Source organism: Anguilla anguilla, chromosome 3 (genome assembly GCF_013347855.1).
Source record: "Anguilla anguilla isolate fAngAng1 chromosome 3, fAngAng1.pri, whole genome shotgun sequence".
Classification (NCBI taxonomy): Eukaryota; Metazoa; Chordata; class Actinopteri; order Anguilliformes; family Anguillidae; genus Anguilla; species Anguilla anguilla.
This window is the reverse complement of record NC_049203.1, coordinates 58,400,168-58,418,235: the sequence shown is the minus strand read 5'-3', so window position 1 is coordinate 58,418,235 and position 18,068 is coordinate 58,400,168. Positions and strand designations below refer to the sequence as shown.

At 41.4% G+C, this 18,068-nt stretch overlaps 2 protein-coding genes across 4 annotated transcripts; both read left to right on the top strand.

The window, feature by feature from the left end:
- The first annotated feature begins 496 nt into the window (after positions 1–496).
- On the top strand, positions 497–8,729 carry eno3 (enolase 3, (beta, muscle)). The gene is made up of 12 exons (XM_035407529.1): positions 497–637; positions 4,292–4,381; positions 4,518–4,613; positions 4,784–4,842; positions 5,447–5,516; positions 5,839–5,972; positions 6,268–6,490; positions 7,002–7,199; positions 7,389–7,590; positions 7,831–7,939; positions 8,053–8,111; positions 8,399–8,729. The coding sequence occupies exons 2-12, from the start codon at positions 4,297–4,299 to the stop codon at positions 8,466–8,468; spliced, it is 1,305 nt and encodes a 434-aa protein (XP_035263420.1). The 5' UTR covers positions 497–637; positions 4,292–4,296; the 3' UTR covers positions 8,469–8,729.
- Positions 8,730–9,806: 1,077 nt separating this feature from the next.
- LOC118222721 (zona pellucida sperm-binding protein 3-like) lies at positions 9,807–16,090 on the top strand. Of its 3 annotated transcripts, none has more exons than XM_035408504.1 (9): positions 9,807–10,387; positions 11,111–11,217; positions 11,541–11,644; positions 12,210–12,387; positions 12,915–13,032; positions 13,358–13,449; positions 13,722–13,825; positions 14,328–14,459; positions 14,876–16,090. In XM_035408504.1, exons 1-9 carry the CDS (start codon positions 9,941–9,943, stop codon positions 15,142–15,144), a joined length of 1,551 nt encoding a protein of 516 aa, XP_035264395.1. In that variant the 5' UTR covers positions 9,807–9,940; the 3' UTR covers positions 15,145–16,090. The 3 variants fall into 3 exon arrangements, with proteins under 3 accessions (XP_035264395.1, XP_035264396.1, XP_035264398.1); XM_035408505.1 differs by having other exon boundaries at positions 10,301–10,387; positions 11,161–11,217; XM_035408507.1 differs by lacking the exons at positions 9,807–10,387; positions 11,111–11,217 and having other exon boundaries at positions 12,212–12,387.
- The last annotated feature ends 1,978 nt before the right edge of the window (positions 16,091–18,068 follow it).

Below are 18,068 nucleotides of genomic sequence, written 5' to 3'. Positions count from 1 at the left end.
TCTTGACCCCTGGCTATGCAGACAGAAAAGTTTGCTCAGTCGATAGGCCTGGAGGTGTAAGGTCTGATAGTCACTCAGAGGAAATGTTAATTTTAGCCACATGGTAAAGGGTAGGGGGCGCATAAGACAGGGAGAGTGGGGGTGCCCTTTAAGTTCGAACCCAAAGCCAGTGTCACATTTCCTTGACTGGGTGAACTCTGACCTTTATTGACAGTCCAGAGGTCCGCAGGGGAGAGTCAGGTATGTTCATCACCAAATAACATATAAAACGCACAGGGAAACATTTATACTTGAAATACAAAATTTTTTCAATAAAATTTCATTTTCATTTTCAAATAATGTTCATGCTGCTTTTGTTTCTTGCTTTTAAAATGGTATAGCCTTTGGTTTTCAAAAGACAAAAATTGTGAAGCAATGTTTTTAGTCTTTGTATACACATTTTACGACACAGCCCTCAAAACCATCACACCAGGTTTGCAAACCAGAATGTAATTTGTAGATAGTCCCTACGACCATTACCATATCAGGCGATGGTCTTCAGTGGACACCTATAAATGATGAGACAGAACGAGCAGTGAACACTTTGAAGTCAGCCGGACATTTGGACAGACATCAAAGCCAACCACACTCAGCTCAGGTAAATTCATTTTTCCAGTCTTTTTTATTCAACGCTAGTATAACTATTTGAGTGCATTACTTGTGTGTGAATAGTGGTATTTAACACAACTAGCCTGGCGTTGAAAATGAAAAAGTTTTTCCATATGACTTTGGTACATTACTTGTGCAGCCATGCAATAACAATTACAGGAAGTTACTGTAGTTCTCTATTTTTAGTCGCACACAAAAAAGTCAACTAAAAATCACTCAGACAAACCTGAAACTTTTCATCATATGAAAAAAATAGACATGTGGAATATTTCTTGGCCTTTATTGCCATTTTAGAAGGTACATTTGAGGTCAGTGTTTTATCATGAAACCAAGGTTTGAACAAGCTTCAGAGTAGATGACCTTCAGTAAATGATATGCTATGTTTGATGTGTGTGCAATGGAATAAAAGGCTAAATTAAATTATTTGCATCTTTCTGTGCTTGTAAATAAATGGTTCTACTGCTCATTTTCATATCTAGAATATACTGTACATGTGCATGGTTTGGAGATATCATTCAACAGTGGTGACATTAAGAGTATTGCTTGTTTCAAAACAGTCATGTTGCTCAATTGTCGGAACTGTTCCTTCTACAATCACTTGAACGGGCAAAGTTCAGTTACAACATGCGTGCACTGAACACAATGTCAATTGCCTCATAACCTCAATTGTTATTGTTCAGTTTAACAGGAAGCTGAAATGTGATTGGTTACAGCAGGAGCAGGTGAACGTCTTTGAAGCAGGCTGTCTATGGGAGCTCTGGGTTATTTGTCAGTTAAAATAAAAAATGTCCAAAGTTTATTTATCTAAAAAAAGAACATAAATGGTTTGCAGGTTACCTTCTAAAAATACTGAGGACAAATGAAAATTTTATTTAGAAGTACAGGAAGGATTACTTGGTTCTCTGTCCACATGGTTTTATGAATAATCTTTTGGCCCTATAAGAACCCAGACTATTTAATTTAAAGATTACCATCAGTCTTAATCTATATCAAATGTTAGCTCTTTTCAGAAATCACTTAAGTAATAATGTGGTTTTTCAGTGTGTGTGTGTGTGTATGTGTATGTGTGTGTGTGTGTGTGTGTATGTGTGTGTGTGTGTGTGTGTGTGTATGTGTGTGTACGTGTGCATGTGTATGTGTGTGTGTGTGTGTGTGTGTGTGTGTGTGTGTGCGTGTGTGAGTGTGTGTGCGCACGCGCGCGCGCGTGTGTGTGTGTGCTCAGCAGGGGGGGTGCTGAGTTCCTCAAATGTCCCAGACAGTATAAGTTGCATATAGCTTTAGGTCACTTTTCTATAAAATCACATTACCTTGCCCATCCTCACTTTCGATATTAAAGGTCAGCTCTTAATATATCTGGAAGTGCTGTATCGGCAGGTTTGAGAGTACAGAGATATGCTGATAACTCTCATCCCACCCCCTGGGCCCCCGCATTGTGAAAGAGGTAACTCAGTGACCGTAACAGCAGAAGAGGTGGTACACAGTGTAGCAAATCGCTAGAATTTCTGCTGCTGACGTCCATGCGTACGGTGTGACGCAAACGATATCCCTGCCCAGGACTTTGAATGAAAAATTGCAAATCGAGTGCTGTGAATGCTACAAACAACTAGTCCTGTGCTGCAATCATCAAGCACATCTGTCAATGCAGTCAGTGTTTTATTTTTTTTATCTTTTCAAATCATTGCCTGTCCAACTACAGGCAGCAAATTACTCGAGAGAAGATGCATCCTTTTAATTTTTAGAAAACCACAGGTTAAAACTGCACAAGATTCAGAAAATTCATTAAGAGGCAGCGCCAAGTGCCATGCAGTTTCAATGGATGTTCAAAAGCACTGGAAACACCTCTACCAAATGAAGAAGTTGAACATGTTGATAGATTAGAATAATATTTGTGCTATTACCTTTTGCCTTTAGAATTAATTTTCAAAGTGTGAAGTATGCAGTGATCAGCTATGTAGAATGGTGTTAGCCATTCTGAAAAGATCAGCATAAACTCACATATAGTCCCTTACTTAAGCATATCAGTTCCTGAAATTTCATGTGACTATGTGTTGAAGGCCTTTGTGGTGTAGTATCCTTGGTATAAAAATATCGGACTGCTGTAGGTCTGCCAAATTGTAATACTGTAATACCGTACTGACACACCCACAATCACTACAGATTTACACAAAAAGGTCATACATCTATCACAGAAAGGTCAGGGTTCAAGATATGGCTTGAGAAGGTCAGACTGAGTTATTATGACTTTCCTATAATGCCCCTCCCCTTATCCCAAAGTTTTAATAGTTTTTCTGTCCTCTGAGATTTAGGCTAAGACCATGTAGAAGCTCCAACTGTGGAGAGTTCAGATTCAACCAATTAATTTCATACTAATATAATGGTGCCACACAACCACAACAACACTGCACACTCAAATCACATTATGGTTCTATATGTGGACAGTACGTGCGTTGAGGGGCAGTTGGTGAAAACCAGGCAGCAGAATGATAGAAGGTAAAAGCTTGGCTGCATGTGTGAGGTATGCCCCCCCTCCCCTCGCCAAACTCCTATAAATATTAAGGCTATTAATAACCTTCCTTAGAGAGCGATGCAGACAGAGGGGCCAAACTAGTCTATAGAGGTTATCTGGGGACATACTGATAGCATAGAAAAGTAAGGGTGTGTAAGTTATGTAAGAGGGGACCAACTAAATGTGAGTGAGAGAGTAGGGGGGTTAAAGATACACACACACACAAGAATTTATTGCTATACTTGTGAGGACTTCCCATTGTCTACATTCATTCCGTAACCTCTAACCCTAACCCTAACCCCAACCACTACATGCCTAACCTTAACCCTAACCTTAACCTAATTGTAACCCTAACCCTAAGTCCTAACCCTAAAACAGCCTCTGGAACTTGTGGGGACCAGCAAAAGGTCCCCACCTTGCGTAATTTTCCTAATCTTTCTATCCTTGTGGGGACATTTGGTTCTCACAAAGATAGTAATACATGTGTACACACACACACACACACACACACACACACACAGCAGTTCACATGCTCTTAAAATGATATATCTTGACATAAAATATAAGCTGCATAAGGATGCAAAAGACAAAAGTAAAGTTAATGCAAATGCCCATGAATGAAGCAATCCAATCATTTATTCCATCTGATCTTAAGTTGGAAACATGGCCCCAAAAATAATTCAGAGAGATGAGAGAAAACAGAGAAAAGTACTAGGTTAAAAAGAGAGATTGAGAGAAAGAGCAACAGATCTCCAACAGCACTGGTTATATATAATAACCAGATTAAATTTGTACTTTGCTTACCCAAGCTTCACCGATTGCCTTTCTCTCATTAGTCTCCAGTGACATCAATGTGCTGTGATTGGCTTCTTGTCTCATTTTTGCCCACTTGTTGAGTCTGAAAGACATTGTAGTAGACAGTGCAGTCAGGCATGGCATGAACCGACTGAACATTTTATCCATAACAGAAGTCGCTTTTCAGTGGCTTGTAAATTCATGTGAATGATAAACAGATGACTGGGTTCACTTTCTAATGACATAGCGTATCTACAATCTCCATACATATGAAATAATACTAATCCTTTCCCCCCTACTGCCCCATCTTTTTTCTCTTTCTCTCTATCTCTCTCTCCACAGTCAAAATGTCCATCACAAAAATCCATGCCCGTGAGATCCTCGATTCCAGAGGAAACCCGACCGTGGAGGTAGATCTCTTCACAGCCAAAGGTGAAGTACAAACACACACATGCACGCGCGCACACACACACAACACAGAATTGTCGTAACACTGTACCACACCGCTCCATTCTCCCTGCTGGCCACCCTTCTGACCCGGCATTCTGTGCCCCTGTGCCACTCCCAGGCCGCTTCAGGGCCGCTGTGCCCAGTGGTGCCTCCACAGGGGTCCATGAGGCTCTGGAGCTGAGAGATGGCGACAAGTCTCGTTACCTGGGCAAAGGTGAGGGAATCCCGGGCCCAGCACTGGGGAGGGGGGGAGGGGGCGTGTACAACCTGCTAATATGTGGACTTGTTTTTATATATATGTTTATATTTATGAATATGTTTATGTATATTTGTCATATATAAACCTAGTGTCTGTGATACTAAGTGGCACTGTCTAATTTCAAGGTACAATGAAAGCTGTTGAACATGTCAACAAGGATATTGCCCCAAAGCTTATTGAGAAGGTCAGTCTGCAAGCATAAATCTGTATTAAAGACATGGACAGATACTCTACATCAGTGGTCTCCAACCCTGGTCCTGGAGAGTTACAGGGTCTGCTGGTTTTCATAGTGACTCTGCACTTCATGGATCAATTAGAGCAGTTGATTACACAGTTAACTCAACTCACCTGGTGTCTTAGGTTTCAATTGGATGTTGATTTTAAGGTGAAAACAAAAACCAGAAGACCCTGTGCTCTCTAGGACCAGGGTTGGAGACCACTGCTCTACATACTGCACATGAGCATACTTTAGTTTAAACCTTTCTCTAAATCTATCCCCACTGTGGCTCAACCATTCTTTTCCACTTGATTGTATACCATAACCAGTGTTTGAATTACGGCGGGATTGGGGGGTCTGACCCCCCTAATTAAGACTTACGATTTACGATTACAGGTAAGAAGGATATATAAATGTTTCGACTCCCCCGACCTGTTGTTTTTACCTCTTTTGGGGGACCCCAAGTTTTAATTAGAGGGGTCAGACCCCCCCAATCCCCGCCGTAATTCGAACACTGACCATAACTCTGTTCTTTCGGGCACTGTCTGAATCTCTCTCTCTTCCTGAGTAGAAGCTGAGTGTGGTTGAGCAGGAGAAGATTGACCATTTTATGCTGGAGCTGGATGCAACTGAGAACAAGTGTGAGCATTACTGTCACCTCCACAAGTTCTTAACTATACGATGCCTATACAGAACTCAACAATTATGTAGATTTACAGATGCATTAGCTGCACAACTGATGCACAGCTGGTCCCTTTCTTATCTAAAAACACAAACTATGTTCAAGTCTGGGTGTAAGACATTGGGTACCTTTTGACTTGGAAATATCCAACCACAGCTATCAGGCACACAGATAATGATCTGACTTCCAAACTGAAGTCACTTGCAAATTATGTTCAGATTGTATTTACCACATGTGGTGCCACAATGCTAAAATTACATTCACTGTGTCCCCTTCAACAGCCAAGTTTGGTGCCAATGCCATCCTGGGCGTTTCTCTGGCTGTGTGCAAGGCTGGTGCTGCAGAGAAGGGTGTGCCTCTGTACCGCCACATCGCTGACCTTGCTGGGCACAAAGATGTGATCCTGCCCGTGCCTGTGAGTACTGGGAATATGGGGTGTGTGTATGTGACTGGGGGGGGGGGGGGGGGGGGGGATTGGAGAGTGGAGATAAGGATAAAACTTTCAAGTAGAAATCTCCAGGGCACCCTAGGGTTGTATACAGAGAAGATCTGCAGTATGACATTTAATTGCCCCAAGGATGCTTCTCCTGATGTTTGTGGAGGAGAGAACAGGAATAGAGACTATATTCTTCATACAATCAAACAGATCACAAGCCATTTATTCCCAATGCTAATCTGATGCTAATCTGACTTTTCTCTCTCTCCCTCAGGCCTTCAATGTCATTAATGGTGGATCCCACGCTGGGAACAAGCTGGCCATGCAGGAGTTCATGATTCTGCCCGTCGGCGCCGCCAACTTCCACGAGGCCATGCGCATTGGTGCTGAGGTCTACCACAACCTGAAGAGCGTCATCAAGGGGAAATATGGCAAAGACGCCACCAATGTGGGAGATGAGGGTGGCTTTGCTCCCAACATCCTGGAGAACAATGAGGGTACGTGGGGGTAGTACTCAGCTCTGGGGGCAATCAGCCCAGAGAATCTAGCAGTAAAACCTTCGCTGCAGTTTCTTTGTGATTAATGCTCTTCTTGTAAATGTACTACCTTTCGTGAAGAAAAAGTTTAAGGGTAAAGTTTACATTACATTACATTACATTACAGGCATTTGGCAGACGCTCTTATCCAGAGCGACGTACAACAAAGTGTATAACCATAACCAGGAACAAGTATGACGAAACCCCTAGAGAGAAGTACCGGTCCAAGTACAGGGAACAACCGCATAGTTCAACTTGGACCCTGATGGTTAAACTGATTAACACTAACAACGAGAACGGCAACAACGCAATCTATGGAAAAATAAAAATAAATAAAAATACAAGTAGTCGTTAAGACAGTTGATGCGCCTAAGTCACCTATGAAACAGCTGCCTAGTTACAACCCTTTAAAGTTTAAGAGTATTCATTAGTTTAAGGGTATTTGTGAACCGACCTCTCTCCTCATCACCAGCCCTGGAGCTGTTGAAGTCTGCCATCGAGAAGGCCGGATATTCCGACAAGATCATCATTGGCATGGATGTTGCTGCTTCTGAGTTCTACAGAAATGGCAAATACGACTTGGACTTCAAGTCCCCCGATGACCCTGCCCGCCACATCACAGGGGAGAAGTTGGGAGACTTGTACAAGAGTTTCATCAAGAATTATCCAGGTACTGGGCACAGGACCATATGCATATGTGCTGTCTCTTCCTTTTTCCCTCTTTTCAGACACAGCAAAACACATCAAATGTACACTGTTGTAATTTCCAAATAACTTCAGATCATTCTCTCTCTTTCTCTCTTCTCTCATCATCTCTTACCTAATCTGTTCCCATACCTGTCTAACATCACGTTAACAGTGCAGTCCATCGAGGACCCCTTTGACCAGGATGACTGGGAACACTGGGCCCAGTTCACAGCCGCCGTGGACATCCAGGTGGTGGGAGACGACTTGACTGTGACCAACCCCAAGCGTATTCAGCAGGCTGTGGAGAAGAAGGCCTGCAACTGCCTGTTGCTCAAGGTCAACCAGATTGGCTCTGTCACAGAATCCATCAAGGCGTGAGTATCATAGGTCTGAGAGCCTGTCCACTGAGATTTGAGAATGAGATATGATAACTATCATTAAGGCAGAAGTGTTAGTAACTATAGAGATCATTCAGGCATAATGATCAGATACCACAGGGTCTGCATGTTCAGGCATGAGTATCAGATACCCAGAGGGTACAAGTACCAGAGGATTGGTCCAGTTTCGGGTGGATGGCTGACACCTACAGATAGATGGTAATGACTGTGTTGCAGGTGCAAGCTGGCCCAGTCCAATGGCTGGGGAGTAATGGTCAGCCACCGTTCCGGAGAGACAGAGGATACATTCATCGCTGATCTGGTCGTTGGATTGTGCACTGGACAGGTACTGTACCTCTACTACACCTCTTCTCATATCAGACATCTATTAAATTTGAGTGACAACTTCTGGCCTATCTCAATTCATCTGACCCTTGTCTATCTCTGCCCCTTGCACAGATCAAGACTGGTGCACCCTGCAGGTCAGAGCGTCTGGCCAAATACAACCAGATGATGAGGTGAGCTCAGTGGAAAGTGCCTATTTGCAGTAGATGCATTTAAGTTAATAACTAGAAGAACATTTTCCAACACAAAAACTTGTGCAAAACCCTATAGTGTCCAGAGCGCTAAATATGCAGATTTGACAAACAAGTCGGTAGATGTTACTTGATCCAGATTAAGTCTGCAACAAGCCATATATCCCATGACTTGAGGCAAAACATGCAGAAGGTCTGTAAGCTCTGACAGCTACCTGCCATTTAGTACAGGGGTGTTGACAGTTGTCTTTATGCTTCCATCTTTGCAGAATTGAGGAGGAGCTCGGAGACAAAGCCAAGTTCGCTGGAAAAGATTTCCGTCATCCCAAGGTCAATTAAACAACTGACGCCTTCTCCCCAGTTCTCCTCATCTACAATGGCTGTCCACCTCCTTCCTCCATTTCTCACAGACCCCCACGTCATTAAAAGAGACAGGGGATAGAGAACAAGGGGGACAAGGAAGGTCAAGAAATTAGCCAGCGCTGTCTGATTTGAAGAAATTCCATTTTTTATCTTCAATCCTCGTTGCCTTGAGCTGTATTGCCAGAGGTACTTCGGACGTAACACAAAATAAAAAATAAAAAAACATCCTTGTTCATATGTTATTTGTTGCTGATTTTTTAACCCAAACTTCCTTGCATGAAGATGAATCCACGATGCCAAGACACGATGACCAGACTAGACAGACCATATAAGCTCTGTTTCAGGCTTCAGGAAATTCATATTCATTTGTAATGTAATGTATGTTGTTGGATTACTACATATAAGAAAATGTTTTTTTTTTTTTTTTGAGGCATTTCTAGTACTTATCTTATAAGCAAGAGCTCCTTTCAAAATAATAGGCATGGTAAATGTAAACATTGAACAACATTCTATAAATGACCCTCTACCCACATGTTACAGATACAATGTATGTTATCAAGCTTGTGCCCCGAGTTCATTCTCAGCTAATTATTGTGCGTGCGTGCGTGCGTGCGTGCACACACAGCAGGGATGTCAAACTCCAGTTCTAGAGGGCTACGGTATCTGCAGTTATTTATGGTTTCCTTTCAATCAGCAGCCAAGCAAAGACTTCATAACAAGGTGTGTGGACTCTTCAGCCAATGAATTACTTAAATTAATCACCTGCGCTGAAAACACCGAAAACCAGCAGAAAATGCGTTGTTGTTAGAGGCACATGTCAGGCAATACAATTTGTTAAACAATGCCTCAGTGAATCATTCAGTTATGACAAGGCCATATCCAGTCTTATTCGGTGTAACAGGTGAAAGTTTTCGTTCTCGCTCAAAACTACGACACCAGATTTAACAAATGAAATAAATGAAACTCAACAAAACTTTGATCAGTTCCCTCAGGTGTTTTATACTTGTGCCAACAAGGTCTTCGATTGGTCCTTAATTGCAGGAGGATCAGGGCTTAAATGCAGGTTAAAAATGCTTCCTGGGTCACATGTTCAGGGAACATTCATGGCTCAAATAATAAATAACGTTAATTTAGAGATTTTGATCAGAGACATTTGGTGCTACATTTCCTGTGTTAATTGTACTTCACTCCACCGTGACACGGATAACACTATACCTGACGGATACCTGACGACGGTCAAATTGCCAATAAAGTAATTGCCACATAAATCTCTACGTATGTGATCCCTCAGTCCTATAATTGAAGCAACTGAGACTTCATTCCGATAACGATCTTGCGTTCTATCAAGTTTAAAATCAAGTTAAAACAAGTTGATCTGCGCCCTCGAATAACCTAATCTGTGCACCATAAACCATACACACAAAGGTTGCAATAGATTGTGCAAGAAAATGATGGATATTACCCTGTGTTCGTTATGTCTATTAATGGTAAGCTCTGTGCGGAAAACCAACGCGCAAAATTGGGGTAACACACCGGAAATCAAACACGGAGAACAAGGGTTAAGAAATGTAATTGGTTTGGAGCGTAAAGCGGCAGCTCTTTCCGACACGAAAAAATTATATACCTACACAAACAATCGCAGCTCCATTTTATACAAGCAACACCCGTTCCACACAAAAAACCTCGTTCCCCAGCACCTTCCGAGTCAACAAATAAATGTGACATGCAGTGACTCCAAGCTCCGGGTAGAGGTGCGCAAGGATTTTTGGGGTACAGAGACACCGCAGTTGACGTCCGCCGATCTGTCTCTCGGGGAGGCCTGCAAAAGCAATGAGGACACCGCTGATACCATCGTCTTCAGCTACGGTCTGAACTCCTGCGGGACTAAGCGGAGTGTAAGTTATTAGCCTTCCTCGTTTTGATATTTGCTCTTGCTGTCATGAAAACTGTTTTCTGCAGTCATAGATACATGGACGTAGTTTACTATTCACACTACAATTTTTTTGAATTTCTATTAATGTTATTAATCACATTTATCTGTTATACATTTGAGTCATTTTGTTATGCACATACTATAGATTGTCTGGCTAGTCACATCAAGTTTGTTAATCATTAAATAGAAGACAATTCTACAGTCATATTGCTTTATAGTCTCATATGTGTAAACAACCCCTAAACACCTTAAACAGAAAGCCTTGGGTAGATGTTTTAGCATAATTTCGCGTAATTGTCCATTCTGTGGCATACTGTCGATCAAACAAAAGAACCAATCTTTCATCTTGCATTTTCATTTCATTCACTGAGTTACTGAGCATCGTTTGAATATTACATGGGATCATATCACAAGTAGTTTACCCCCAAGGGTGTGGTTTGACTATATTTCATGTTATTATTATTATTTTTTATTATTAAGATGAATAGTTTAAATAGATTTTAAATTGTGTTTAGATTGATTAAATGGCAATTTTGAGCAGTGAATCTGAACTGAAAAGGTGTTCCTGTGATTTGAAGCAGAAAAGACACCCTGCATTGCCATTTCTTGGTCATACACAAGAGAATAAAGAGGACACGTATCATTTTCTTATTCTGCCAGTATTAACCTTGTCTATATTGGACAGGTGACAAACAAGGAGTTTGTTTATTCCAACTTTCTGCTTTACACCCCAAGCACTGGTGTACTGCCACAAGAAAGAAACATCACCACAGTCACTTGCCATTATGAACGGTATGTATGGGAAGGGCTTTAGAGAGTAGTTGCCATAGTAACATTTTCCTAGCAAAACATAAACTACAGTTTGTATTGTTTTATAGTATTACCACAAATACATATTTTTTGGTGGTATTGCAGTGGGTACAAACTCATGGGAACACCCATCAAAAGTGACAAGATTCATACCTGTATATAATTCACATAATTTATGAGGATTGTGTGTTAATGTAGGTAATTTCATAAATCATGAAAATGGTGGGCAATGGTTTTGAAGGACAAGTGGCACCTAAATGGTCAACCCTAAGGTATCTACTGATGATCTTGTCTTTCTTATTCAGAGAGAATATTGTCTCTAGCGGTGGTTTCAAGACCAATTGGAGGCAAGAATTGATGCAGAGATCAATAACAGGACTTTTTGATTTCTCCCTTGATGTCATGTCAGGTCAGTAGTGCTTCTTCCAATGCTGGTAATCTTAAAGTATGGCATTCAAAATTTTTTGCCACATAAAGTTTCTAAGATGGGTGAAAATACATCAAAACTTCATCTCAGAATTCATTATAACTGTGGAAAGATGGAATACAAGCGCGCTTATACAGGAAGGGAAGTTCTCAACCAGATTAGAAGCTCAGTTATTCATCCAGAATCACATGACTTTACCATAATCTGAGTTTCAACACTTTATACAAAGATTTAAAACTGAATCTGGTGCAGTGTTTGGAGACTCATATTATAAGACTGACAGTGAAATACTGAGCAATGTCATGCCATGGCTAAGTTACATTGTTGCATTGTTATCCTAAGTGGCTTACAAAAGTGGAGATCATCAGTGATAGTCTCAGGAATACAATTCAAAGTTGTTCATGTGTTTTAAATGTTTTTAATGTCTTTAAAATGATGTGTGGATTGTGTCTAAGAATTCCCATGTATATTATACAAATGGCAAATAAACTACTTGAAATGTGATGTCACTAAGTTTACTATGAATTGTTTGGTATGTTTGATCTAGAGGACTGGCAGTCAAAGTCCAATACAAGCATTTACTTCCTGGGCCAAATGATCAACCTGCAAGTGTCAATCAATCTACACAATCACGTGGGATTTAAAGTCTATGTGGACAGCTGTGCGGCATCTACGAGCCAGGGTCCAGGCTTGGAGAACAGTTACTCCATCATTCAGGACTATGGGTGAGAGTGCATCACATCTGCAATGAAATGGATGTTACTGGATAGTGCTCATGTCACATGATCAAATTGTTTAATGAATTTAGCCAAGTTTTTGCAGCCTGAAATGCAGTTGAATTGATCTTAATTGAAAGCTGGCGATCCCACCTCCTCTACTCCATGTAGAGGTGTATTTAAAGCTGAAGTGTGGAAAATAAATATATGTAAATGAGAACATGAGCTTGTATGTGTGGAGCCAATAGGGACTGTACAATTTCCATATACAGGATTACAGGATTGTTACATAGACTGTAGGTATAAGAGAGTGGCAAAGGTCTTTGCAATGAAGAGGAAGGTGAATCGATAGAAAAGGGTGGTAATGCAACATTTTTGGATGCTCTCAGCCATTAAACGACACAAAGAAGACGAAAAAGATGAAAGCCAAAACGCCACATGGCAGCAATGCTTGTTACACTTAAAATGCATTCAATAATTATATTTACATTATTTCACTGAGGCTCTAACTTAGAAATGACATTCCTGACCCCTAGGTGTCTGACTGACAGCATGGTGTCCCGTTCCATGGCAAAGTTCCTCTCTCCTCGTTCCGACAGCACTCTGAGATTTCAGATCAAAGCCTTCCAGTTCAAGGAATCCAAGAATGATCTGGTAAGGGGCATGCAAATCCAAAGATGGCAACATGTAGGAGAAAGGATTAGGATTAGGTGATGTCACTGCGTGCGTGCGTGCGTGTGTTGCTGGGATGTTTAAGTTCTGGGAAACTGGAAGTCTGGAATTAAGAAGCTTGTTGTCTTGATAGAGAGCTGTAAATCTATTAAACCTGTGATCATGTATGACTTTCCATAGACAAAGTAAGCACAATTATCCTGGAGCCAATTTAAAAGGGATATTAAAACTAGCCAGGCCATTTCTTCAGGAAAGATTAGTTATCAAATGAGCTCAACTAATCTATGACCTTTTGACTTGCTTTTAGATATTCATTCATTGTACAGTGAAAGTCAGTGACATCCAAGCGCCCCCTAGTGACCAGTCAAAAAGTTGCCAATATGATGCAAAAACTGGGAGGTTTGTACTTGTGTTCATTCAGTCCTCTTGTTTTTTTTTATAGCTTAATGGTTAGCTGAAATAAATTCTGTGTAAGCATTATACTTGACAGATTGATTTGGTGTATAATTTTAAACACTGCAAAATGTGCTGCTTGAGTAGATTGTGACTATATTTTCAAACAAATAGCAACAAATTCACAGTAGTCATTGAAGAAATGGCATGAAAAAGTCAGTTGTTTCTTGGGACCGAGTGATCTTTTGCCCTTTGACCCTGCCCCATGGACCAATCAGGTGGGATGACCTTGAGGGTCAACAGAGCCTGTGTGACTGCTGTGTGACACGGTCCTGTGGAAGAAGCAGGAGGGGGACCCGTCACATCTCCCCTCTACAGTATAGTCAGTTTGCAGATCCCTTTCTCTGGTTTTATGAGTCTTATGCTGTGCCAGTTATACCACTCTTACATACACCTCTGTGGATCTCTCTAATACCTGTATCATCTCTTGAATGACCTCTCTCTCTCAAGTGTATGTTCACATACATACAAACCTATTTTTATCCAGCACCTTTGCCCATTCTCCCCTCTCTGTGTCCACATACACACACGCACACCTCTTTGTCTTCTACACGGATACATACATCTGCCTTGGTGTCTGTCTAACCTGTACGCTGGGTCCTCCTACATGCCTCCGTTGTTTGAAGTGCACACACGGTTGTGTCTCTGACATCTGTGTGCATGTTATTTACTTAGTCACACATCTGCTCTGTCTTACATACTGCATCTGTTTCTTTTCCATAATCATGTTTCTTTTTCTTTCATTGCTTTTATTGGTCACATTTTAGCATTATGGCAATGGTAGTTATGCATTTGCATGCCCTCGTGTTTTCCTGTGTGCACAGAGAACAGCACTACCTCTCTGAGGGAGGTCATGGTGGGTCCACTGTACATCTTACCTGTGTCCATGGATGACATCCAAGCATGGCCACCAGTGAGGAGAGCCCCTTGGGACACACTGAGCCATAGTCTTGGAGGTGAGCAGCGTCTACTGTACGTGGTTAGGTGATGGGGATTATGTATACAAAGGATTGTAATTCCTACCGGGATCACTGGATATGTGTGTAAATATCCTTAAAACTAAGTCTACACTTTAACATCATATTCATTGTTTCATTGAAAAATCCAATGTGTTTGGATACAGAGCCAAAACAAGAAAAAATTGTGTCACTGTCCTGATGCTTACGGACTGCACTGTGTGTGTGCGTGCGTGCATGTGTATGTCTATAGATTTTAAACTAAACTTTCCTAATGTCAAGAATTCCTAAATTCTTGTCATGCGGAAGTACACATATTGTGAATGTATTCAAAGGTTACGGCATTGCATTAGTTACCTTGCAGATGCTCTTATTGTGCCCATAAAGGCTCCCACAGCTTTGTGAATTTCCCCCAGGACTGTGGAGGATGACGGCGGGCCAGCTGGTCATGGTCTGTGCTTCGGTCATCTGCACTCTCTGTGTCCTGGCCGGACTTCTCTGCCTCGTCTTCCACTGTCAGCTCTGCCCGGTTCACAAGGAACCTTCCCACCTCCCCACCTCCCCAGTCAGGAAGACATCGCCCTGTAATTACCAGGCTCCCATAGCTGTGGACTCTGTGCTGCCCCCGTGTGTTTATCATCCAGGTGGAAATGCCCATGCCTTCTTAGAGGTTCCACTAGACTAACTCGTGATTTGATATGATATGGGTTGTTATGTTTAATTTGCTGCATGCATTTATATCTGGGACACATTTCTGTGTATAAACTGATTGTGTTCTTCTGATGAGGCATTGGAGACTGAGTGCAACAGAGTGTTTGTCGAAAGCATACATGGTTGTATGTGAACCTCGTTAACACATCTACAGATCCAAATGTGTTTTAATTTTCCTTAATTTCTTTAGGTAGCTTACCCTATATAATCTTTCCTGAAAATGCATCATGAAATCTCCCAAGTGCTGTGGTTGCTACTTGGTCTTTTAAAGGGGAATAAGGTTTTTAATTGCCAAGAGATCACCCCCTTCTTCGCATTACATCAGACAGCTGAACATTCATTTTATAGCCAGAGTGCTACCCGGACTTTTCAGGAGATGACGGGTCATGAATCAGCCATGTAATCAGCACACTTGTTCATACAGAAAAGTCTTTCTGTTGGATTTTTTTATTATTTGGGCTTCCAACCACTAGATGGAGCCGTCATAAAGTTGAGGTAACGTAGCGTGAAATAAGAAGGTACAGTTGTAGGCTCTAACTTTGATAATGTTAAAATATAAAACCCAAAGGTATTCAAAGAAGGATACTCTGAGCACTTGACCACATTCCATTTCCCTCATCTGTGCTCGCGAATCACAGTCTTTTCCCATGATTCTTTGCTGAATAAAGCCACTTACGATCCATGGATCCAGACCGTGTTTCATCTGATGCGACTGAGATTAACCTCGCTCTGTCTGTCAGAACAATGAAATTACTGCACTGTCCAAGGCACTAATACTACTCTGCATATTGATTTCAACTTAGTTCCTTTTCTCACTGTGCAAAGGACAAATTAAACATTCTCTTTCTGGATAGATTGTTTGAAGTTTTAATCACATTTCTCCAATTCTCTCAAATTTTGCAACATTTTGTAACAAATATTTGATTCTAATTATTCTGTTTTGGCTATTTTATGAGGGGAAGGGACACCTCTCTATTGTATTACTCTCAAGTACAAACTATCTACCTCCCTCCTCTAAGTGAGTCACTCTGCAGATTTATAGTTGAGCCTTGAATCTGGTGTAGACCTAGGGCCAATGTAAAAAAAAAAAAACTGTGTAGTTGGGGCATATACAATATAAATAAAAAATAAAAACGCTTAATTTCAAGTACGATTTTGATTATTGTTTAGTCACTTTAGATTTAAAAAAAATGATTCAGTATGTTTTCATCATTAATGCTGCTTATTTGGTATTTCACAAGATTAACCTATGGAAGCAGGCAATGTAAGTGGTTCAATAGTTGAGTTGGTAGAGGTCAGAGGAATAGGGTAAAGGACAAGTGTGTAGGATGAGGGGGGGGAGGATGAAGGGGATAGGGTCTGTGGGGAGGGCTGGGAGGATAAAGGGAGAAGGGTGGAGGAAGATGAGCGGAGGTAGAAGGATAGATAAGCAGAATCAAAACATCAAGAGATGTGGGGAATGGGATAAACACTTGTAAGGTTCACAAATCTAAAAAAGGAGGAAGCCAGGAAGGAGTGATGGAGAGAATGCTAACAGCCGATCCCAGTGAAGCTCAAGGGAGCAACTTCTACAGGCAAAGACGACTAGACTTCACTTGCGTGGACAACCAGTAAGCCCCGTTCTATTTTTATTGAGAAAATATCTACATCAAGCAAATGTTATAACAAAATTCCTAAACACAAATGCCGTCAAAATTGTCCAGCATCTGTCAGAACCAATTGTAGGGAGAAAAAAATACCCAGGGGAAAGAGTACATTGTTGGCCAGAGAGGTGCCTGCTCAAGGCTTCTGAAGGGCTTGGTGCCAGTCACCAGCTGAGCTGTACAGTCATTGTGTCAGAGGAGCACTCTTCAGAAGCAGGAATCCATTGCAGGATGACTGCAGGTAGGCTGCATGGGCAATGAAACGGGGATAATCCAGTTGACTGGAACCCTCCCTCCATGGATGATGTTAGTCTGCAGGCTGCCAGTCTCGGCAGACACTGGCACAGTCATTTGACCATGGGGTGCATTCTACACTGAAGTGTATTAGCAGGATGAGGAGCCCAGCAAAGAGAGGTTGCCCTCATGATCGTTTCCTTTTTAGTGCATAATAAGGAATACGTAAATGACTGTTGTGGTGTGACAAGGGTGTGCATTGGAGGGGTTTTGGTTGTGTAAATACTTGTGCCCTTCTTCAGGCAGACACTGTTGTCCCCCTGAGCAGGATTACTGTAATCATGTGATCAATTGCTCCAACAGATTCAGTTCAGATTCCATAGAAATCAATTCCCAGACTTACAATGTTTGCTGTAACTAGTTTCTCCATGCCTTGATGGAGATAGCCTTGACAGTTACAAATTGCGTCTTGTGTTGTGGTGGGAGTTAAAAATGTGTGTTTTGCAAATTGCAGCTTTAATCCAAGAGCCAAATGTGTGATGTTATGATTTGAATCTTCACAAGACCATGTGAGCCTAGGTTGGGTTGCCATAGATACCCCTCATTCAACCGGCTACCCTTCCTCCCACCTTCTGACGTAAATGGTAAAAACTCCTGAAAAGGGCCTGGGGTTTTGTTGGTAGGTGTGTGTGTTGCTTAGCAATGGTCATTGGGCATGTAGTTGCAATACAAGTTTAACAACTCATAATAATCCAAGCAGCTGGTCAGGCATGAGCATGTGAGTTTCTTTTATAGAATTATAAATGTTATAATCTTCAATGCAATGCCAATGAGAATACCAGATTGATTGACAGACGCTTGACCAATTTCCTGTAAAAACTGTTTGATCTGTATAGTAGTCAAAATTACTGAAAAGTCACTAAATCTCTAATTGTGACTGTTCTGGCTCAGACAAAGAGAAGTGCTAACCAAAGTAGATACGTTGTGAGAAACAGTCTGACTGGAAAAGTAAATCTGAAAT

Bases quoted from the DNA above. Each gene is read 5' to 3' on its own strand.
- eno3 (XM_035407529.1), top strand. From the start codon at position 4,297: ATGTCCATCACAAAAATCCATGCCCGTGAGATCCTCGATTCCAGAGGA. The intron at 4,614-4,783 runs GTGAGGGAATCC...TCTAATTTCAAG, and splicing joins GTCTCGTTACCTGGGCAAAG to GTACAATGAAAGCTGTTGAA. The intron at 4,843-5,446 runs GTCAGTCTGCAA...CTTCCTGAGTAG, and splicing joins CCCCAAAGCTTATTGAGAAG to AAGCTGAGTGTGGTTGAGCA.
- LOC118222721 (XM_035408504.1), top strand. From the start codon at position 9,941: ATGATGGATATTACCCTGTGTTCGTTATGTCTATTAATGGTAAGCTCT. The intron at 11,218-11,540 runs GTATGTATGGGA...TTTCTTATTCAG, and splicing joins GTCACTTGCCATTATGAACG to AGAGAATATTGTCTCTAGCG. The intron at 13,450-13,721 runs GTTTGTACTTGT...TGGACCAATCAG, and splicing joins TATGATGCAAAAACTGGGAG to GTGGGATGACCTTGAGGGTC.